This window comes from Asterias amurensis, chromosome 9 (genome assembly GCF_032118995.1).
Source record: "Asterias amurensis chromosome 9, ASM3211899v1".
Taxonomy (NCBI): Eukaryota; Metazoa; Echinodermata; class Asteroidea; order Forcipulatida; family Asteriidae; genus Asterias; species Asterias amurensis.
In genome coordinates, this window is record NC_092656.1 from 8,860,327 (window position 1) to 8,879,912 (window position 19,586).

General features: G+C 37.3%; 1 protein-coding gene and 28 non-coding genes across 30 annotated transcripts in view; 7 read left to right on the plus strand and 22 right to left on the minus strand.

Moving 5' to 3' along the window:
• Positions 1-7,911, plus strand: part of LOC139941412 (E3 ubiquitin-protein ligase NEDD4-like) — a 34,007-nt gene extending 26,096 nt beyond the window's left edge. For both annotated transcript variants that reach the window (XM_071937888.1, XM_071937889.1), the window contains exons 25-27: positions 1,786-1,893; positions 2,407-2,576; positions 2,801-7,911. In XM_071937888.1, the coding sequence (XP_071793989.1) occupies positions 1,786-1,893; positions 2,407-2,576; positions 2,801-2,903 (381 nt within the window). In that variant the 3' untranslated portion in view covers positions 2,904-7,911. The remainder of the gene's footprint in view (positions 1-1,785; positions 1,894-2,406; positions 2,577-2,800) is intronic.
• A 2,944-nt stretch (positions 7,912-10,855) lies between these two features.
• On the minus strand, positions 10,856-10,944 carry Trnay-gua (transfer RNA tyrosine (anticodon GUA)). Its single transcript is given in 2 exon segments — positions 10,856-10,891; positions 10,908-10,944. It is a non-coding gene; the product is annotated as a tRNA-Tyr (tRNA).
• Positions 10,945-11,038: 94 nt separating this feature from the next.
• On the minus strand, positions 11,039-11,127 carry Trnay-gua (transfer RNA tyrosine (anticodon GUA)). The gene is given in 2 exon segments: positions 11,039-11,074; positions 11,091-11,127. It is a non-coding gene; the product is annotated as a tRNA-Tyr (tRNA).
• Positions 11,128-11,222: 95 nt separating this feature from the next.
• Positions 11,223-11,311, minus strand: Trnay-gua (transfer RNA tyrosine (anticodon GUA)). Its single transcript is given in 2 exon segments — positions 11,223-11,258; positions 11,275-11,311. It is a non-coding gene; the product is annotated as a tRNA-Tyr (tRNA).
• Positions 11,312-11,392: 81 nt separating this feature from the next.
• Trnay-gua (transfer RNA tyrosine (anticodon GUA)) lies at positions 11,393-11,481 on the minus strand. Its single transcript is given in 2 exon segments — positions 11,393-11,428; positions 11,445-11,481. It is a non-coding gene; the product is annotated as a tRNA-Tyr (tRNA).
• An 81-nt stretch (positions 11,482-11,562) lies between these two features.
• Positions 11,563-11,651, minus strand: Trnay-gua (transfer RNA tyrosine (anticodon GUA)). Its single transcript is given in 2 exon segments — positions 11,563-11,598; positions 11,615-11,651. It is a non-coding gene; the product is annotated as a tRNA-Tyr (tRNA).
• Positions 11,652-11,726: 75 nt separating this feature from the next.
• Trnay-gua (transfer RNA tyrosine (anticodon GUA)) lies at positions 11,727-11,816 on the minus strand. The gene is given in 2 exon segments: positions 11,727-11,762; positions 11,780-11,816. It is a non-coding gene; the product is annotated as a tRNA-Tyr (tRNA).
• Positions 11,817-11,949: 133 nt separating this feature from the next.
• Trnay-gua (transfer RNA tyrosine (anticodon GUA)) lies at positions 11,950-12,062 on the plus strand. Its single transcript has 2 exons — positions 11,950-11,986; positions 12,027-12,062. It is a non-coding gene; the product is annotated as a tRNA-Tyr (tRNA).
• A 336-nt stretch (positions 12,063-12,398) lies between these two features.
• On the minus strand, positions 12,399-12,487 carry Trnay-gua (transfer RNA tyrosine (anticodon GUA)). Its single transcript is given in 2 exon segments — positions 12,399-12,434; positions 12,451-12,487. It is a non-coding gene; the product is annotated as a tRNA-Tyr (tRNA).
• A 100-nt stretch (positions 12,488-12,587) lies between these two features.
• Trnay-gua (transfer RNA tyrosine (anticodon GUA)) lies at positions 12,588-12,679 on the minus strand. The gene is given in 2 exon segments: positions 12,588-12,623; positions 12,643-12,679. It is a non-coding gene; the product is annotated as a tRNA-Tyr (tRNA).
• A 98-nt stretch (positions 12,680-12,777) lies between these two features.
• On the minus strand, positions 12,778-12,866 carry Trnay-gua (transfer RNA tyrosine (anticodon GUA)). The gene is given in 2 exon segments: positions 12,778-12,813; positions 12,830-12,866. It is a non-coding gene; the product is annotated as a tRNA-Tyr (tRNA).
• A 100-nt stretch (positions 12,867-12,966) lies between these two features.
• Trnay-gua (transfer RNA tyrosine (anticodon GUA)) lies at positions 12,967-13,058 on the minus strand. The gene is given in 2 exon segments: positions 12,967-13,002; positions 13,022-13,058. It is a non-coding gene; the product is annotated as a tRNA-Tyr (tRNA).
• Positions 13,059-13,154: 96 nt separating this feature from the next.
• Positions 13,155-13,243, minus strand: Trnay-gua (transfer RNA tyrosine (anticodon GUA)). Its single transcript is given in 2 exon segments — positions 13,155-13,190; positions 13,207-13,243. It is a non-coding gene; the product is annotated as a tRNA-Tyr (tRNA).
• Positions 13,244-13,343: 100 nt separating this feature from the next.
• On the minus strand, positions 13,344-13,435 carry Trnay-gua (transfer RNA tyrosine (anticodon GUA)). The gene is given in 2 exon segments: positions 13,344-13,379; positions 13,399-13,435. It is a non-coding gene; the product is annotated as a tRNA-Tyr (tRNA).
• Positions 13,436-13,533: 98 nt separating this feature from the next.
• Trnay-gua (transfer RNA tyrosine (anticodon GUA)) lies at positions 13,534-13,622 on the minus strand. Its single transcript is given in 2 exon segments — positions 13,534-13,569; positions 13,586-13,622. It is a non-coding gene; the product is annotated as a tRNA-Tyr (tRNA).
• Positions 13,623-13,703: 81 nt separating this feature from the next.
• Trnay-gua (transfer RNA tyrosine (anticodon GUA)) lies at positions 13,704-13,792 on the minus strand. The gene is given in 2 exon segments: positions 13,704-13,739; positions 13,756-13,792. It is a non-coding gene; the product is annotated as a tRNA-Tyr (tRNA).
• Positions 13,793-13,873: 81 nt separating this feature from the next.
• Trnay-gua (transfer RNA tyrosine (anticodon GUA)) lies at positions 13,874-13,962 on the minus strand. Its single transcript is given in 2 exon segments — positions 13,874-13,909; positions 13,926-13,962. It is a non-coding gene; the product is annotated as a tRNA-Tyr (tRNA).
• An 87-nt stretch (positions 13,963-14,049) lies between these two features.
• Trnay-gua (transfer RNA tyrosine (anticodon GUA)) lies at positions 14,050-14,138 on the minus strand. Its single transcript is given in 2 exon segments — positions 14,050-14,085; positions 14,102-14,138. It is a non-coding gene; the product is annotated as a tRNA-Tyr (tRNA).
• Positions 14,139-14,272: 134 nt separating this feature from the next.
• On the plus strand, positions 14,273-14,385 carry Trnay-gua (transfer RNA tyrosine (anticodon GUA)). The gene is made up of 2 exons: positions 14,273-14,309; positions 14,350-14,385. It is a non-coding gene; the product is annotated as a tRNA-Tyr (tRNA).
• Positions 14,386-14,733: 348 nt separating this feature from the next.
• On the minus strand, positions 14,734-14,822 carry Trnay-gua (transfer RNA tyrosine (anticodon GUA)). Its single transcript is given in 2 exon segments — positions 14,734-14,769; positions 14,786-14,822. It is a non-coding gene; the product is annotated as a tRNA-Tyr (tRNA).
• A 127-nt stretch (positions 14,823-14,949) lies between these two features.
• Positions 14,950-15,062, plus strand: Trnay-gua (transfer RNA tyrosine (anticodon GUA)). The gene is made up of 2 exons: positions 14,950-14,986; positions 15,027-15,062. It is a non-coding gene; the product is annotated as a tRNA-Tyr (tRNA).
• A 320-nt stretch (positions 15,063-15,382) lies between these two features.
• Positions 15,383-15,471, minus strand: Trnay-gua (transfer RNA tyrosine (anticodon GUA)). Its single transcript is given in 2 exon segments — positions 15,383-15,418; positions 15,435-15,471. It is a non-coding gene; the product is annotated as a tRNA-Tyr (tRNA).
• A 98-nt stretch (positions 15,472-15,569) lies between these two features.
• On the minus strand, positions 15,570-15,658 carry Trnay-gua (transfer RNA tyrosine (anticodon GUA)). The gene is given in 2 exon segments: positions 15,570-15,605; positions 15,622-15,658. It is a non-coding gene; the product is annotated as a tRNA-Tyr (tRNA).
• Positions 15,659-15,756: 98 nt separating this feature from the next.
• Trnay-gua (transfer RNA tyrosine (anticodon GUA)) lies at positions 15,757-15,845 on the minus strand. The gene is given in 2 exon segments: positions 15,757-15,792; positions 15,809-15,845. It is a non-coding gene; the product is annotated as a tRNA-Tyr (tRNA).
• Positions 15,846-15,931: 86 nt separating this feature from the next.
• On the minus strand, positions 15,932-16,020 carry Trnay-gua (transfer RNA tyrosine (anticodon GUA)). The gene is given in 2 exon segments: positions 15,932-15,967; positions 15,984-16,020. It is a non-coding gene; the product is annotated as a tRNA-Tyr (tRNA).
• An 82-nt stretch (positions 16,021-16,102) lies between these two features.
• Trnay-gua (transfer RNA tyrosine (anticodon GUA)) lies at positions 16,103-16,191 on the minus strand. Its single transcript is given in 2 exon segments — positions 16,103-16,138; positions 16,155-16,191. It is a non-coding gene; the product is annotated as a tRNA-Tyr (tRNA).
• Positions 16,192-16,327: 136 nt separating this feature from the next.
• Trnay-gua (transfer RNA tyrosine (anticodon GUA)) lies at positions 16,328-16,440 on the plus strand. The gene is made up of 2 exons: positions 16,328-16,364; positions 16,405-16,440. It is a non-coding gene; the product is annotated as a tRNA-Tyr (tRNA).
• Positions 16,441-16,780: 340 nt separating this feature from the next.
• Positions 16,781-16,869, plus strand: Trnay-gua (transfer RNA tyrosine (anticodon GUA)). The gene is given in 2 exon segments: positions 16,781-16,817; positions 16,834-16,869. It is a non-coding gene; the product is annotated as a tRNA-Tyr (tRNA).
• Positions 16,870-16,960: 91 nt separating this feature from the next.
• Positions 16,961-17,049, plus strand: Trnay-gua (transfer RNA tyrosine (anticodon GUA)). Its single transcript is given in 2 exon segments — positions 16,961-16,997; positions 17,014-17,049. It is a non-coding gene; the product is annotated as a tRNA-Tyr (tRNA).
• Positions 17,050-19,586: the final 2,537 nt, after the last annotated feature.

Consider the following 19,586-nt stretch of genomic DNA (forward strand, 5'->3'; position numbering starts at 1 on the left):
TATGGTTAGAAAGATGTTTTAAAAGTAGAATATAATGATCCACACAAGTATCACTCGAAATTGCACGGTTTTCCTTGTACGTCGCGAACTATCACGGTCGGCCATTTATGGGAGTCAATGTTGACTCCCATAAATGGCCGACCATGTTAGTCTACAGGGTAAAAGGAAAACCGTGCAATTTAGAGGCATGTTTGTGTGGATCATTATATTTTACTTTTACAACATCTTTCTACCCATATGCATTTTATAATAAACGGTTAAAAACGCTTGTCAAAGACCAACTCGACCGATCCAAGGCAACGTGTTCCTTTAATGCAAAATAACGACCACCCTTTGTACCAACACTGTTGTTTCATGAGGTCAGGAAAGAGACTTTGTAGTCTTTGTTGTAGGACAACTCACTGTTTGAATTTCTTTGTCACAGTCTCTGTTACAGTTTTTTTGAATACGTTTGATTGTTTTTCTCCTAATCTAGCTGGTTTCGGGGCTGGAAATTGGATAGCGCGAGTGTGTTGTTTTTGATCTTGGTGTTACTTCTAAATATATTTTAATCAGTTTTTAAATAGCTTTGAATGTTTAAAGTTTGTTGTATTTAAACCACGATGTTTGTTGGGAGAGGGCGTCATTGAATGTGGGGTGTTTACTCTGGGCAACTTATTTGTTTTACGGCATTGTCTAAAATAGTGTTTTTGTCTGAACTCCTTTTATATATTTCTTTGTTTAAGATGTTTACTATCTAATTCTTTTGTCAATTTTAAACATGTAAATTTTCACTTTCCAATTTTTGTAAAGATTTGAATGAATGATACAGTGTGTAGTTTAAGTTTGTTTGATTGTTCTGTCTTTTCATAGTTATTGCTTAGCGGTCTAGGAAGCTTTTGTCAATTTTAAACGTGTATTCCATTTCTATATTTGTAAAGATTTGAATGAATGATATAATAATATGTAGTTTAAGTTTGTTTAATGTCGTTCTGTCTTTTCACAGTTATTGCTTTGCGGTCTAGGAAGCTTTTGTCAATTTTAAACATGTACACATTTTCCATTTCTACATTTGTAAAGATTTGAATGAATGATATAATGTGTAGTTCAAGTTTGTTTAATATTGCCTGTCTTTTCATTGTTATTGCTTAGCGATCTAGGAAGCTTTTGTCAATTTTAAACATGTACATTTTCCATTTCTACATTTGTAAAGATTGGAATGAATGATATAATGTGTAGTTCAAGTTTGTTTAATATTGCCTGTCTTTTCATTGTTATTGCTTTGCAGTCTAGGAAGCTTTTGTCAATTTTAAACATGTACATTTTCCATTTCTACATTTGTAAAGATTTGAGTGAATAATATTATGTGTAGTTCAAGTTTGTTTAATATTGCCTGTCTTTTCATTGTTGTTGCTTAGCGATCTAGGAAGCTTTTGTCAATTTTAAACATGTACATTTTCCATTTCTACATTTGTAAAGATTTGAGTGAATAATATTATGTGTAGTTCAAGTTTGTTTAATATTGCCTGTCTTTTCATTGTTGTTGCTTAGCGATCTAGGAAGCTTTTGTCAATTTTAAACATGTACATTTTCCATTTCTATATTTGTAAAGATTTGAGTGAATGATATTATGTGTATTTTAAGTTTGTTTAATTTTGTTTTTATAAGGTGCTATTGGATCTCAGAATTCCTCACTGCAATAACCTATCTTTCTGAAAGTTTGTATATACTCAGCGCCTTGAGTACCTTGTTTGGTAGATACGTGCGCTATATAAGACTTTGATATTATTATTATTATTTTCACAGTTGTTGCTTAGCGGTCTAGGAGACATCAACGTCAATGATTGGAAGACCAACTCAGCTTACCGAGGTGGTTACCATCCCAACCACATTGTTATACAATGGCTATGGAAGGTAAAAAGTTTCATCTTGGATTTGAAATGTTTTTATCATTTATTGTGTAGTTGTAATTCATACATACAATTATACATATATTTACATATAGTTTTATCTATATAGTTTTATCTATGTTTTATTTTTGAGAGATGATCCTCTTTTAAGAGCAATGTCTTGTAATTTCCAACTTTGAATTTAATAAAGTTTTATCTATCTATATATCTGTCTGTTATTTGTTTAATATTGATACCTGTTAATGACGGTTATCCGCTACCACCCTTTGAAAGCTAGTTTGCCTGTATATATCTTCATTTATATAGGATTCAAATAATTTTGCTTCTATGACTGTATCCTGGTTATTTTCTTTCTTTTCTTTTTGTTAGTGCGCCATGAGCGTCAGTCATGGTGGATACCGGCGCCTTATGAATTTTTATTATTATTATTATTATTTATTATGCTTAGCAGAATAGTATGTTTTAGTAGTGAAAATTCGGCCCTGATGCTAACATCTCTGCATTTGAATCTCCACAGGCCATTCTTTCCTTCGACACTGAAATGCGCGCCCGCCTCCTCCAGTTTGTGACGGGTACGTCTCGCGTTCCGATGAACGGGTTCGCCCATCTGTACGGTAGCAACGGTCCGCAGCTCTTCACAATAGAGAAATGGGGCACTCTGGAATCACTCCCCCGGGCTCATACGTGGTATGTTAGACAAGATTTTGTTCAATCGCAAATTATTTAGTTGATGCAGTTGAAAGGTCTTCATCCACGGTTAGGACCAGGGCCATATTTCATAGAGCTGCTAAGCACAAAAATTTGCTTAGCATGAAATTTTTGCCTTGATAAAAACAGGGTTACCAACCAATTTCAGGATAAGCAAACAACAGTGATTCTAACTACTAAATTCCTGTGCATTTGTTTTGCAGTTTCAATCGATTGGATCTCCCTCCCTATGAGTCTTACTTCAAACTGAAGGAGAAATTACGCACTGCTGTCGAGAACGCTGAAGGCTTCGAAGGGGTAGACTAAAAGGTCACAACGATGCCAACCCCCCCCCTTCAGCGAATTCCCCGCCTCCCAAAAGTGAACCCTTACCTAGCCTGACATCTGACGTAACACTTTGAGTCTTGTGAATTAAGCCAGAGAGTGGCCTCAAGCTAACGTCAATATGCATGTACTGACGGTCACGTGGTACAGATGTACCGTTGATCTCACATTTATTTTGCAGTCAAATTCTACAGACAGGTTAACATATCAAACTTCACTATATGGATGTACATGTACTGTAATACATGTACATTGTATCCAATGATATCACTGGTTACGTAAAGCCAATACCTTGTAGATAAGGACAGGGGACCAGTCTAAACCATACCATACTTAGCTACCCACTTCAAGACTCCAATACTTATGTAGGAGGATCCTTTGCTAAAACCAGGGCCCAATTTCATGGCTCTGCTTACTTCCGAATGCTGCACTTACGATCACAATTTCCCGCTTACGTGCAAGTGCCGAATTTCTGTAAGCGAATTTCTTGTAAGCGTAGAATGCCTAGTAGCGTGGAGTCACATGTGCGGAAGCCCAAATTCGCCGCTAACCCGTGAAATACGCTTGCTGTAAGCACATAGTTTCATGCTTCCGTAAGCGCCGATTCTGTGCTTACGGTAAGCAGATCACCATGAAATTGGGCCCTGATGACATGGGCCTATACAATTTGTACCGGGATGTTGCTATCCTGGGTTTCTTGCATTAGGCTCATAGAAATATAGAACTCAGTCTGGCATACAGAAAGACGCGGTCATAGGCACCAGAATGTTTTTCACTCCAGCCTCGGTTTGGTTTACATTGTTCTCAATGGAGGAACAACCCAAGATGGCTGCACCCCAAATAAAGGTCTTCAATAGATTAGTTTATGAAGGGTACCAATACATCATTGGATTCATTGAAACAGTTTCTTGGAACAACCATTTTGTTCCAGCTCAACAAAGTATTAGGTTTTTGTATATATTTATATCTTTTGATTTATATGATGTTTAAAATTAAATAACTGCCTTTAGGAAGCTGTTCACATGTTACACAGGCCCCCCCCCCCCAATTACCTAAAAATTGCAAAATGGCTGCTCCTATGTGGAGGTTTGTGTACTTGATCTCAAAATAAAAATACAGCATTTAAGATTTTAGATGAAATTGAAATGCAAGTACACCTCACATTTTAATAGGTACATGTGCAAGAGCAGCATCCTTTTTTCAATCCCATCTGAAAGCTCGATTTTTGTTTTGGCGGGAAAATTTCATTAAATTAACACCTCTCCTGTGACGCTGCTGTGAATGTTGTAATTTTCATATTCAGAATAACCCTGGGTCAAATTTCAAAGGTCACGAACTGATCAACAGTTTTTATGTTGCAGCCCCTCTATGTTGGGTTCCCTGATCATAATGCTGACAGTCACTGCATGAACAAAGGGGGAGACCAATCTATCAGATGTCTCATTGCAACAATGTATAAACTCATTATATAGTCGGAAGATTTTATATTTTGTGTCAATAAAATGTACGCCCATTCGATATTTAAAAACATGGGAACACTTAACATATTATTCCTGTAAATATTTTAATGCACAGAGATGTGTTATATACATCTGGTAATATTAATACAAAATCAAACTAAAATTCTTAATAATTCAAATAGTAGTGAAGTATGTAGTAAATAGTAATATTTTTTAAATAATATGGATAAAAAGAAAAGGCTAATGGTGGTTTTCTTTTAGATTAAGGAGGTAATCTAAGGAGAATGTGAAAGTATTGTTTGGAAAAGCCTCCATAGAGTTTGAGGGTCATCATGGGGGTTTGAAGGTCATCCAATACTAATTTTCCTCATAGAGGCGCCCCTAACTGCAGGCTTGAACCTAGCCTTGGTTCAAGGCTGTCGGCACAGTGTGCCCCGGCCGGCCCAGTGCGGCATGATTTGGCAGCAACTGCAGTGCATAGACAGTGTACACGAACAACATATACATGTACATATACATGTACATATACATTGTACATGTACATACATTGTACAGCGAGATCAGTGTTAGCAAAGTCATGAGTATGGTGGTTCGTTCAACCTCGTATGCATTGTGACTCAAAGTGCTCACACAGTAGAATGTACTTTTCCAGGTACATTGTACATATGTACATACATGTACACTGTACACATGTACAATGCACACACTGATCCACGCACTGTGTATGTTGGAGGTGTGCTTGGCCCAATTTCATGGCTCTGCTTACCACCAAATTCTGTGATTACAATCGTGATTCCCCGCTTCATGCAAGCGCTGAATTTCTGCGCTAGCCTTGTAAGCGTAGAATGCCTAGTAACGTGGAGTACGCACGCGCAGAAGCCCAAATTTGCCGCTGACCCGTGAAATACGCTTGCCGTTAGCACAGAATTCCCTGCTTCTGTAAGTGCCGATTCTGTGCTTACGGTAAGCAGAGCCATGAAATTGGGCCCTGGTGGAATTTGGCCCTGGTGGAATTCGGCAGGGAAGCGAATTACATTGGTCGCAGCCGGCTGGAGCGTCTTGATCAAGGCTATGAACACTTTAAGTTCAAGGCCTGAAATTTATATCATACATGTAATTAAGGCATTCCTTGAATGGAATCAAAGATTTATTACTTGTTGATGAAAGGTCCAAAAAAAACAAAAAAAAAAACTTTCAATTTCTACTCTTTTAAAAAATGTGTAATTGTAATGAGCATGCTCTAGTTGGCTAGAAAAGACTTGTTTATGTCTAATTTTTTTATTGGCTATGCAAAGTGCAAATACATGTAATATGGTTGTTAGAATTCTGTATAAATGAAGACAAGGTCAAATAATCCTAAAAATTAATTTGAGCACTTAGTTTGCCTGGTTTTGGTTATTTTTGTTTAACCTCTAATGAAATTACGCGCAACGCTTGACGGACACTAGGATTTCGGTCTAACCCTCCCAAATCCTCCAAAATCCTTTTCAAGAAGTTGTCTGATGGTGGAGGATTGTGAACTGTAGGCCTAAATATCAATAAGCCATTTGCGTGGTAAATTTGAATATTGTCTGGTACAATGACGTGCTTGATAACAAGTCACCACTTAAGTTTGAATTCCTCAGACTATAGAGACAGTCACTATGTCACATGATTCTGAATGGATGTGTATGGCACAATGGTACCAGGGTCTGCTCATCTGGAGGTTGCTATACAAAAGCTCGACCCGAATCATGTGACATAGCAACTGTCTCTCTCGTCTGAGGAATTCAAATGTAAAAGGTACCTTGTGACTAAGCAAGTTATTGTACCACATTATTTAAATCTAAATCTATTCAAATCTAAATCACAGGCCAGGCACATAGTCTCATCCAAGTCCAAACATTTTGGGATTTATGGGCATTTGAAGCTAGGGCCCAATGTCATGAAGCTATTAAGCACAAAAAGTGGGTAAGCATAATAGCATGCCTATCAGGGCCCAATTTCATAAAGCCCTTAAGCATAAAAACTTGCTAAGCACGGAATTATAAATAGAAACTGGTTTCCAGGCAAATTTCCATACAGATGACATTGTTGCAACTGGTGCCCCACTCTTTTTTTGCTTAGCAATAAAATTTGCTTAGCAGAATTTTCTGCTTAACAGCTTTATGAAACTAGCCTATGAAACTGTTGAATACCAATCCAGTATATCTGCTGATATCATGCATTTATTAAAGATGCTATGTCAGATTTTTTGCCAATTTAACCCAAAAATTTTGATTTAAAATTCAATAGGTATTTTGATTGGGGTCAAGAAAGTTACAAGCTTTCATTTGAGCCATTGCTCAAAAAAGTCCGCCAATTATTAGTAGCAGTGAAATAAAGTGCTCAAAATTATTTTTTGTCGGGATCCCGACAATATATCACGTGACCAATTCTTATGTGTTAAACTTTTTTTTAAAGTGATACTCTGTGAAATACCATTCACTCAAAAAATTTTTTTTTTTAATGTTTGGGGCCAAAAATCTGACATAGCATCTTTAAGGTATGTACAGTATCTCTTCTATAATAATCCTAACATGTAAATGAATGAAAGATGCACAATCATATGTATAGTTATGTGTAACCTTGTAAAAGGGTTATACTTTATCAAATAGTTAATAAGACGAAAGTGTAAAGCCGCCAGGGCTAGGAGACTGCCAACATTACGGCTGATGGCTCAGTTGGTAGAGTGCCGGCATGTTAATCTGGAGGTTGCAGGTACGAGTTCCTCTCTTGTTAGTTGACTTTTCTTTGTCTAACCCTAAATGAGGATATATTTGAAGTATACAGAGAGCATCAATTGCTACTGTAGATAATTGGTTTGCTGGTTTACTTATTTTATAAATATATTATTATTGGTAGTGGACACTATTGGTAATTTTTCAGCATAAAATTTTACTTGGTAACAAGTAATTGGGAGAGGTTGATAGTATAAAACATTGTGAGAAATGTCTCCCTCTAAAGTAACATAGTTTTCGAGAAAGAAGTATTTTTTCATGAATTTGATTTCGAGACCTCATAAATATGTAGAATTTGAGGTCACGAAATCAAGCATCAGAAAGCACACAACATCGTGTGACCAGAGTTTTTTTCTTTTATTATTATCTCGCAACTCCGACGACCAATTGAGCTCAAATTTTCACAGGTTTGTTATTTTATGCATATGTTGAGATACACGAGGTGAGAGCACTGGTCTTTGACAATTACCAATAGTGTCCAGTGTCTTAAAGTAGAGTTAGAACTTTTTTGTAACACCTACTGCGTGATTATTTTTCAATTAAGGTGCAATTTGTAATATTTCTTGGGTTCTGGGCTGTAGTGTAGAATAAGGGGTTCACTAGTGTTAAAAGGGTAGGGTAACTTTTGTACGACTCAAAACACAAAAGTACACAAATTATCACTAAACTGACACAATTTAAAGTTAATGATGGTAGAAAGTTTCCCTTTGAATATTACTTGCTGAGGTGCTGTAGCTTTTGGGAACAGAGTAAAACAATTTCACAAAATTAGTTTTTGTCTGAGTGCGATGAACATTATTTGTAGCATGTACAAAGGAATTGCATGACTCTCCTGAAAACATTGCTCAGTGATTTTCACAGGGTTATAAGATAATATGAAAATACACTAGGGGTGACGGAACATAAAAATGTAACCCTTTCCACATTCAAAGATATAGAATCGCAATAAATGTGAATATAATCATCAAAATGTGACAAATTTTCAGTGATCATTCATTGCGAATTTTAATCAAAAAATTGTTCCACTATCAACCTCTTGTGGGCTAGAGGGTTCTCTACTCAACAATTCCATTACTCGGACCTGTGTTATTTTGGAGATGCTCCAATGTGAAACACTAGGTGGCAGCAGACTTTACAAGATAACTCCATTGTCTCCGAAGTGTGGGCATGCGCAGAAATATGTAAACAATAGACAAAACAGCACCTGAGGTGGATTTCACAAAGAGTTAGGACTAGTCCTAACTAAGGACTAGTCCTAACTAAGGACTAGTCATAGGAGATATTAAAAACTTAAAGCTAGTCCCAAGTTAGGACAAGTAACTCGGCCTAACTCGAGATAAGACTAGTCTTAAGTTTTTGTGAAATCCACCCTGGGCCCAGTTTCATAAACTACTTAGCAAATCTCTTTGCTAAGCAAACAAAGTGGGGCACCAGTTGCAACAATGTAAACCTTATGGAATTTTGGCTGGTTCCAGTTTCTGTTAGGCAAGATTTTTCTGTGCTTAGCAAGTTTGTGTGTTTATAGGCTTTACGAAATTGGACACTGGTAAGTCTGCTGACATAGTTTGCCAAAGACCCATATGGCATTATTCTGTGTGACCTTTTCATTATGCAGAAGTTTACTGAACATTTTGTGTATGATAAATTCAGTATTCAGTTAAAGTTAACTTTTACTTATACTGTAGACCTACATGTAGTTTGGATTTGAAACATCACTGTTTTCAAAGCTTTGAACAATAAACTTTTATTCATAAATGGCTACCATTGTCTGATGCAAAGTTATCTAAATTTAAATTGTAGCTTTGTTTCACGGGTTTATAAGCAAGGTACACTTAAGGTTGTCATCAAAGACCAGTATCCTCACTTGGTGTATCTCAGCATGCATTAAATAATTAACGTATGAAAAGTTGGGCTCAATATTGGTCACTGAAGTTGCAAGAAAATAATGAGATATTAATAGAGAAAAACAAACTTGTTGCATGGAATTGTGTGCTTTCAGATTAATGAAAAAGGCTTTATGCCTTAAAGGAACACGTTGCCTTGGATCGGTCGAGTTGGTCTTTGAAAAGCGGTTGTAACCGTTTGTTGTATAATGCATATGATTATAATGCATAGATATTTTAAAAGTAGAATACAATGATCCACACAAGTATCAGTCGAAAATGCGTGGTTTTCCTTTTACCTCGTCGACTAACACGGTCGGCCATTTATGGGAGTCAAATTTTTGACTCCCAGTCGGCCATTTATGGGCGTCAAATTTTTGACTCCCATAAATGGCCGAATGTGTTAGTTTGCAAAGTAAAAAGAAAAACCACGCAATTTCGAGGCAAATGTGTGTGGATCAATGTATTCTACTTTTAAAACATCTTTCTAACCATATGCATTTTGTAACGAACGGATGTAAACGCTTTTCAAAGACCAACTCGTCCGATCCAAGGCAACGTGTTCCTTTAAGCTTTTCTCAGATTCAAACTTGTTGGTAAAAATTACCCTAAGCTTAATTTCTTTAAAGGGTTTAACAATGTTTTATACTATCAACAACTCTCCATAGTGCTCTTTACCAAGTAAGCATTTGTATTACTAAATACTATACGAATTAATGTTTGGAACCATGTGCATTTGACCTCATTTAGGGGTCGAGCAGGAGGGCAATGGTTCTGCCAAGCCCCACCCCCTCCCACCCCCTTAAACCCAAAACCGAACCCCCCCCCCCAGTCGCATCTTGCCAACTCTTGAGCATCCATAACCACAAAGGAAGCCACGCGTTGTGAAAACGTTCATCTAATGGCTGTCAGGTATCCCCCCACCACCACCCCTACCCCACCACCGCAATTTTAACTGTTTCTCATAATAAACAACATAACTTCTCCCCTTCCCCTCCCCCTCCCTTCCACCTCCCAAAAATACTCCATTACAGAATTCATTATTCCATCCAAGCTAACAACGTAGACACAAGTTTACGAAGTTTTCAACAGGCATGATAAATTGTCAAAGTGAAACGATTACGGTTATGCTTATTAAACTATAGTCCTCATAAGTCTAATAATGTATAGTATGACGTGCTTCAGGTTACGAACGATAACCATCATTTTGTGGGGGAAATGTATCTCTTCAACTGCCCGAATTGCTGTCATTTACTTAAAAAAGACTTTGATACTCACAACAATCGGTTTTAAGTACCCTTTTTTGACAGAATCTGAGAACACAAACCTAACGAGCCCTTAATAAGAAAAACAACAAAAGTGTAAACGACTATTGTGTTTTCTTTCAAAATGAAGGGAAAAGAATTTTGTTTCGTGTATAATTATAAGAATGAGTTTCAATCTTTCCTTGAAGTCTCCACAAAGCAAATCTTAGCTCTTTGTGAAATCGGCCCCAGGATATGCAGAGTTGCAGACACCGTGCAGACATTATGAACCCTTCGATAGCTCAGTCATGGATTCTTGCATTTTCTTGACATACATTTTCACCCATGGCTTTGTTTATAAAACTAAATATTGTAACTACGAGCCGGAGTTAGACCAGAAACGATTAAACCATTATGGACCAAAAATGACACTAGACTATAATAAGTAATATTTATATATAAAATAAATATAGTTATATATAAAATAAATGTATTTATATATAAAATAAATATATTTATATATAAAATAAATATATTTATATATAAAATAAATAAATATAAAATGATAAAAAATATAAAAATAGCACCTCCTTCGAGCCGGATTCGAACCAGCGACCTATGGATGACAAGCTTCTAGTGACTACAGTCCACCGCTCTACCAACTGAGCTATCGAAGGGCCATGCATTTGGACATAAATTTGGAACCAATAACTTATTTAGTAACTAATTAAAATGCTCACTTAATTACAATATACTTGCAAAAATAGCGACTCCTTCGAGCCGGATTTGAACCAGCGACATATGGATGACAAGCTTCTAGTAACTACAGTCCACCGCTCTACCAACTGAGCTATCGAAGGACCATGCCTTTAGACATGAATTTGGAACCCATTACCTTATTTAGTAACTTATTAAAATGAAAATCAAATTACAATATACTTTAAAAAATAGCTCTTCCTTCGAGCCGGATTTGAACCAGCGACCTATGGATGACAAGCTTCTAGTAACTACAGTCCACCGCTCTACCAACTGAGCTATCGAAGGGCCATGAATTTGGATATACATGTTGAACCCATGACCTCGACAATAATTACAAGGACAATAAAATAAAACATAAATAGCACCTCCTTCGAGCCGGATTTGAACCAGCGACCTATGGATGACAAGCTTCTAGTGACTACAGTCCACCGCTCTACCAACTGAGCTATCGAAGGGCCATGCATTTGGATATCAATTTGGAACCCATTACCTCGACAATAATGACAAGGACAATAAAATAACATATAAATAGTACCTGCTTCGAGCCGGATTTGAACCAGCGACCTATGGATGACAAGATTCGAGTGACTACAGTCCACCGCTCTACCAACTGAGCTATCGAAGGGCCATGAATTTGGAGATAAATTTGGAACCCATTACCTTGCCATAATGAAAAGGACAATAAAATATAAATAGGACCTCCTTCGAGCCGGAACTGAACCAGCGACCTATTGATGACAGGTTTTCTTGTGACTACAGTCCACTGCTCTACCAACTGAGCTATCGAAGGTTTCTTGCATTTTGAAACAAATTTGGAACCCGTAACCTTCTTTACATAACAGCATAGCTCAACTTCAAGCCCTCATTTAGAGCTCTTGTGGTTTTATTATGAAAGGGGATAATTTAAGAAGTTGTTCACTGATCCTTCGATAGCTCAGTTGGTAGAGCGGTGGACTGTAGAAATGTAGGACAGTTAGTTAACAGGGTCTAGTGTAGCGAAATCCACAGGTCACTGGTTCGAATCCGGTTCGAAGGAATCCGGGGTTGTATTTTTCAATTTGTTTTAATTTATAAATAGTTTGCATGTTTTTGTTGTTGTTGTTTTGTGTTTTTTTTAAATACAATAATGGGTTTGCCTTTAGTTGGTTTATTTCTACTTTTTTTTTTTTTTTTTTTTTTGGGGGGGGGGACAAATAATCAGACAAATTATTATGACAAATGGATTTATTTTACAAGCTATACAACAGTCTATGGTCTGTTCTACCAAAAAGGCTTCACATATTTGGACATAAATTTGGAACCCATTATTACCTTATTTGGTAACTTGAAAAAATGTTACCAAAATTACAATAAAGTTTAAAAATATAGCACCTCCTTCGAGCCGGATTTGAACCAGCGACCTATGGATGACAAGCTTCTAGTAACTACAGTCCACCGCTCTACCAACTGAGCTATCGAAGGGCCATGATTTTGGAGATAAATTTGAAACCAATAACTTATTTAGTAACAAATAAAAATAATATTAAAAAATACAATAGACTTTCAAAAACAAAATAGCACCTCCTTCGAGCCGGATTTGAACCAGCGACCTATGGATGATGACAAGCTTCTAGTGACTACAGTCCACCGCTCTACCAACTGAGCTATCGAAGGGCCATGAATTTGGAGATAAATTTTAAACCAATAACTTATTTAGAAACAAATTAAAATGTTATATTAAAAATACAATAGACTTTAAAAAAAATAGCACCTCCTTCGAGCCGGATTTGAACCAGCGACCTATGGATGACAAGCTTCTAGTAACTACAGTCCACCGCTCTACCAACTGAGCTATCGAAGGGCCATGATTTTGAAGATAAATTTGAAACCAATAAATTATTTAGTAACAAATAAAAATAATATTAAAAAATACAATAGACTTTTAAAAACAAAATAACACCTCCTTCGAGCCGGATTTGAACCAGCGACCTATGGATGATGACAAGCTTCTAGTGACTACAGTCCACCGCTCTACCAACTGAGCTATCGAAAGGCCATGAATTTGGAGATAAATTTGAAACCAATAACTTATTTAGAAACAAATTAAAATGTTATTAAAAATACAATAGACTTTTAAAAAAATAGCACCTCCTTCGAGCCGGATTTGAACCAGCGACCTATGGATGACAAGCTTCTAGTAACTACAGTCCACCGCTCTACCAACTGAGCTATCGAAGGGCCATGATTTTGGAGATAAATTTGAAACCAATAACTTATTTAGTAACAAATATAAATAATATTAAAAAATACAATAGACTTATAAAAACAAAATAGCACCTCCTTCGAGCCGGATTTGAACCAGCGACCTATGGATGATGACAAGCTTCTAGTGACTACAGTCCACCGCTCTACCAACTGAGCTATCGAAGGGCCATGAATTTGAAGATAAATTTGAAACCAATAACTTATTTAGAAACAAATTAAAATGTTATTAAAAATACAATAGACTTTTTAAAAAAAATAGCACCTCCTTCGAGCCGGATTTGAACCAGCGACCTATGGATGACAAGCTTCTAGTGACTACAGTCCACCGCTCTACCAACTGAGCTATCGAAGGGCCATGCATTGGGAGATAAATTTGAAACCCATTACCTCGACAATAATGACAAGGACAATAAAATAACATATAAATAGTACCTCCTTCGAGCCGGATTTGAACCAGCGACCTATGGATGACAAGCTTCTAGTGACTACAGTCCACCGCTCTACCAACTGAGCTATCGAAGGGCCATGCATTGGGAGATAAATTTGAAACCCATTACCTCGACAATAATGACAAGGACAATAAAATAACATATAAATAGTACCTCCTTCGAGCCGGATTTGAACCAGCGACCTATGGATGACAAGATTCGAGTGACTACAGTCCACCGCTCTACCAACTGAGCTATCGAAGGGCCATGAATTTTGACATAAATTTTGGAACCCATTACCTTGACAATAATGACAAGGACAATAAAATAAAATAAAATATAAATAGCACCTCCTTCGAGCCGGATTTGAACCAGCGACCTATGGATGACAAGCTTCTAGTGACTACAGTCCACCGCTCTACCAACTGAGCTATCGAAGGGTTCTTGCATTTTGATCCAAACTTGGAACCCATTACCTTCTTTACCTAACAGCACAGCCCAACTGCAAGCCCTCATGTAGAGCTCTTGTGGTTTTGATTATAAATGGGGATTATTTAACAAGTTGTTCACTGATCCTTCGATAGCTCAGTTGGTAGAGCGGTGGACTGTAGAAATGTAGGACAGTTAGTTAACAGGGTCTAGTGTAGCGAAATCCACAGGTCACTGGTTCGAATCCGGTTCGAAGGAATTCAGGGTTGTATTTTTTCGATTTTTATTTATTTATAAATAGTTTGAATGTTTTTGTTGTTGTTGTTGTTGTTGTTGTTGTTGTTGTTGTTTTTGTTGTTGTGTGTTTTTTTTTTAATACAGTAATGGGTTTGCCTATAGTTGGTTTATTTCTACTTTTTGTTGTTGACAAATAATCAAACAAATTATTATGACAAATGGATTTATTTTACAAGCTATACAAAAGTCTATAGTCTGTTCTACCAAAAATGCCTCACATATTTGGACATAAATTTGGAACCCATTTTTACCTTTTGGTAACTAAATAAAATGTTACCAAAATTACAATAAACTTTAAAAAATAGCACCTCCTTCGAGCCGGATTCGAACCAGCGACCTATGGATGACAAGATTCGATTGACTACAGTCCACCGCTCTACCAACTGAGCTATCGAAGGGTTTTTGTATTTTGAAACAAATTTGGAACCGTAACATTCTTTACATAACAGCATAGCTCAACTTCAAGCCCTCATTTAGAGCTCTTGTGGTTTTATTATGAATAGGGATAATTTAATAAGTGGTTCTACTTCGATAGCTCAGTTGGTAGAGCGGTGGACTGTAGAAATGTAGGACAGTTAGTTAACAGGGTCTAGTGTAGCGAAATCCACAGGTCACTGGTTCGAATCCGGTTCGAAGGAATCCGGGGTTGTATTTTTCAATTTTTATTTATTTATAAACAGTTTGAATGTTTTTGTTGTTGTTTTTGTTGTTGTTTGTGTGTTTTTTAATACAATAATGGGTTTGCCTTTAGTTGGTTTATATCTACTTTTTGTTGTTGACAAATAATCAAACAAATTATTATGACAAATGGATTTATTTTACAAGCTATACAAAAGTCTATAGTCTGTTCTACCAAAAAGGCCTCACATATTTGGACATAAATTTGGAACCCATTATTACCTTTTGGTAACTAAATAAAATGTTACCAAAATTACAATAAACTTCAAAAAATAGCACCTCCTTCGAGCCGGATTCGAACCAGCGACCTATGGATGACAAGCTTCTAGTCACTACAGTCCACCGCTCTACCAACTGAGCTATCGAAGGGCCATGAATTTGGAGATAAATTTGAAACCAATAACTTATTTAGTAACAAATTAAAATGTTACCAAAAATACAATAGACATATAAAAAAAACTAGCACCTCCTTCGAGCCGGATTTGAACCAGCGACCTATGGATGACAAGCTTCTAGTGACTACAGTCCACCGCTCTACCAACTGAGCTATCGAAGGGCCATGCATTTGGAGATAAATTTGAAACCAATAACTTATTTAGAAACAAATTAAAGTGTTATTAAAAATACAATAGACTTTAAAAAAAAGAAAGCACCTCCTTCGAGCCGGATTTGAACCAGCGACCTATGGAAGACAAGATTCTAGTGACTACAGTCCACCGCTCTACCAACTGAGCTATCGAAGGGTCATGCATTTGGAGATACATTTTGATCCCATGACCTCGACAATAATTACAAGGACAATAAAATAGAATATAATATAAATATCACCTCCTTCGAGCCGGATTTGAACCAGCGACCTATGGATGACAAGCTTCTAGTGACTACAGTCCACCGCTCTACCAACTGAGCTATCGAAGGGCCATGCATTTGGACATAAATTTTGGAACCCATTACCTTGACAATAATGACAAGGACAATAAAATAAAATATAAATAGCACCTCCTTCGAGCCGGATTTGAACCAGCGACCTATGGATGACAAGCTTCGAGTGACTACAGTCCACCGCTCTACCAACTGAGCTATCGAAGGGTTCTTGCATTTTGATCCAAATTTGGAACCCATTACCTTCTTTACCTATAACAGCACAGCCCAACTGCAAGCCCTCATGTAGAGCTCTTGTGGTTTTGATTATAAATGGGGATTATTTAAGAAGTTGTTCACTGATCCTTCGATAGCTCAGTTGGTAGAGCGGTGGACTGTAGAAATGTAGGACAGTTAGTTAACAGGGTCTAGTGTAGCGAAATCCACAGGTCACTGGTTCGAATCCGGTTCGAAGGAATTCAGGGTTGTATTTTTTCGATTTTTATTTATTTATAAATAGTTTGATTGTTGTTGTTGTTGTTGTTGTTTCTTAGTTTTTGTTTTCTTTTTACAATAATGGGTCCGCCTTTAGTTGGTTTATTTGTATATTTTATCATTAACAAATATATTTATTTAACAAGCTATACAGAAGTCTATGGTATATTTTACCAAAAAGTCCTCATATATTGGGACATAAATTTTGAACCCATTATTACCTTATTTAGTAACTAAATAAAATGTTTCCAAAATAACTATGAATTTAATTAACTATAAACTTATTATTGGTCATAGGCTCCAAATCTCAGAAGTCAAGAACCCTTCGATAGCTCAGTTGGTAGAGCGGTGGACTGTAGTTACTAGAAGCTTGTTATCCATAGGTCGCTGGTTCAAATCCGGCTCGAAGGAAGTGCTGTTTATATTTTATTTTATTTTATTTTATTTTCCTTGTTATTATTGTCAAGGTAATGGGTTCACAATGTATGTCCAAATGCATGACCCTTCGATAGCTCAGTTGGTAGAGCGGTGGACTGTAGTCACTAGAAGCTTGTCATCCATAGGTCGCTGGTTCAAATCCGGCTCGAAGGAAAAACTGTTTTTTTTTTTTTCTTTAGTCATTTAGTTTTTAATTGGTTCAAAATTTATATCAAAATACATCATAGAGCCCTTCGATAGCTCAGTTGGTAGAGCGATGGACTGTAGTAATCCGGCTGGAATGACTTCTATTACTGGGCAGGGAACAAAATAACGACCATGCAAACCGGTGCTATAATCTCTACAAAGTGACGGTGACATTCCAGTGCCTTTATGGCAGGCAAGATACTACACCCTGTGAAAAAAAACCCATTGTTTTCAAGTCGTTAAACTATCAACAGTTCGACTCCGTTTCTCGTTTCCTATCATGTTTTAGCTAATAATTATTTTGAGTTATTGCCACTAGTGTCCAGTGCATTTAAAGGCCGTGGACACTTTTGGTAATTGTCAAAGACTAGCCTCCACAATTGGTGTATCTCAACATATGCATAAAATAATGAACCTGCGAAAAAATTTCAGCTCAATCGGTCATCGAACTTGCGAGATATGAATGAAAGAAAAAAACACCCTTGTCACACGCAGGTGTGTGCGTTTAGATGGTTGATTTCGAGACCTCAAGTTCTAAATCTGAGGTCTCGAAATCAAATTCGTGGAAAATTACTTCTTTCTCGAAAACTATGGCACTTCAGAGGGTGCCGTTACTCACAATGTTTTATACCATCAACCTCTCCCTATTACTCGTCATCAAGAAAGGTTTTATGCTAAGAATTATTTTGAGTAATTACCAATAGTGTCCACTGCCTTTAAAACAACATGTACATGTTCCATGAGAAGGAGGCCGAGTACATGGAGGTAGAAACTGAGTACAACATGAAGGGCAGGCAGGCTAGTGTACATAGGGATCACACAGGTACTAATCGTATCCATATTTCCATGGAGCTGTTTTAGCACAACATAGCTTAGCACAGTTACATCATGCTAACCAGGAGACCAATGTTACCAGTTAACACACCATTCCACCACACCATAATTATATGACCGTATCCTGCACAGTTTTTTTGCCTAGCAGAAATTAATGCAAAATGAAGAGCAGCTCATTATGCTGCTTGGGACATATTCGGGACATTAGCGTCCGGACTTTACGGCATGGTGAGGTGGTAGGTACCTCCTCCATGTTCAGAGTCACATTTTCTTCCTTACAGCCGGCCCGCCCTTTAGTAAAATCACAGAGCAAGGTGGAATCACTGTCCAATCCCCACACCCTTTTAACACATAACGTGTCACTGTTAAAATCAGTCATTGACCAAGATTACCGCAGAGCTCAGAGTAATCCAATTGCATACATGTACACGCACAGACGTGTGAACATGCGTAAACTCGTTGAGGACATGACATGCGTAAACTCTGTGAGGACATGTGGTGTACAGCAGAAAAAACTAGACGGTGACGGTGACTTGTGTTTGTCGACATGCGCGCGCTGTAGCCGATTCACACTGGAGTGAATCTGCGCATGTGGTTTCCCCTTTGTGTTGTGCACGGTGCAAGTCACTTACACCTTACACCATGGAGGAAGCACACAACACTACATACGAGAATAAACTCGCTATGGTTTGAGCGACAATTCAATCTACGGTGTCCCTGAGAGACTATACATGTGGCGAACAGCATGGATCGAGCTGGGGGCATTTCTTCGTTGGGGATTAGTGGCGCGTTTATTAGGAACAAGTTTGAGAAGTCATGGTTGTTATTGTATTGGCTTAAAAGTAATGTAAATAAATGACTACGAATTATTACATCGTATCATACACAGTGATTGAAATATGCCTAAGTACAGTGATTTGATGTTATTAATAATTATTGTGTGACACTATTATATTATTCAATGCAGTAGAATATTTTGCTAAAATGAGATCTTTTATCAGAAGTGGGCCTACCCTAAGTGTTATTCGGTTGTTGTAAACTGTTCGGAACTGGAGTCTCTTTATTTTGTGCGCAAGGAAGTACGTTATTATTAATGCCCATGCAATGCTACCTCTCAAGAATGCCCCCAAAAGAATAAGGTTGTGTAAAGTCTCAAACTATCCAAATGAAATGTTGTGTTCATTGCTTTAAACTAGAACCGCGTGCTTGGGGCCACTCAATAGCTCGGGCCGTTGTGAGACGAATGCCTAACGCCCATTTGGGACGAATGCCTCACCCAAATTGGCAAAGTATATCTTAAAATAATATATAATAAAGAAAAAATTCCCGAAGCGATCATGTTCACACAGAATGAGTATGTGCGTTCACACTGGCGAGATCTCCCCCTTCCCAAAGAAAACCATTGGAGGGGGTCGAAGGCTGTCAATGTGTCATGATGAAACAAGTGTTTCTAGTTCTGCGTTGGAAATCCATAGGTGACTCTAAAATGCGTGCTGATGCATATAACTCGGTATATGCAGGCGCAAAAGAGCCATCGCCTCCATGGACAATTCATGTATACTCTATTAGTTACGGATGCAGCAATTTTAAAGGGAAGGTACACTATTGGTAATTGTCAAAGACCAGTCTTCTCACTTGGTGTATCTAAACATATGCATAACCATAACAAA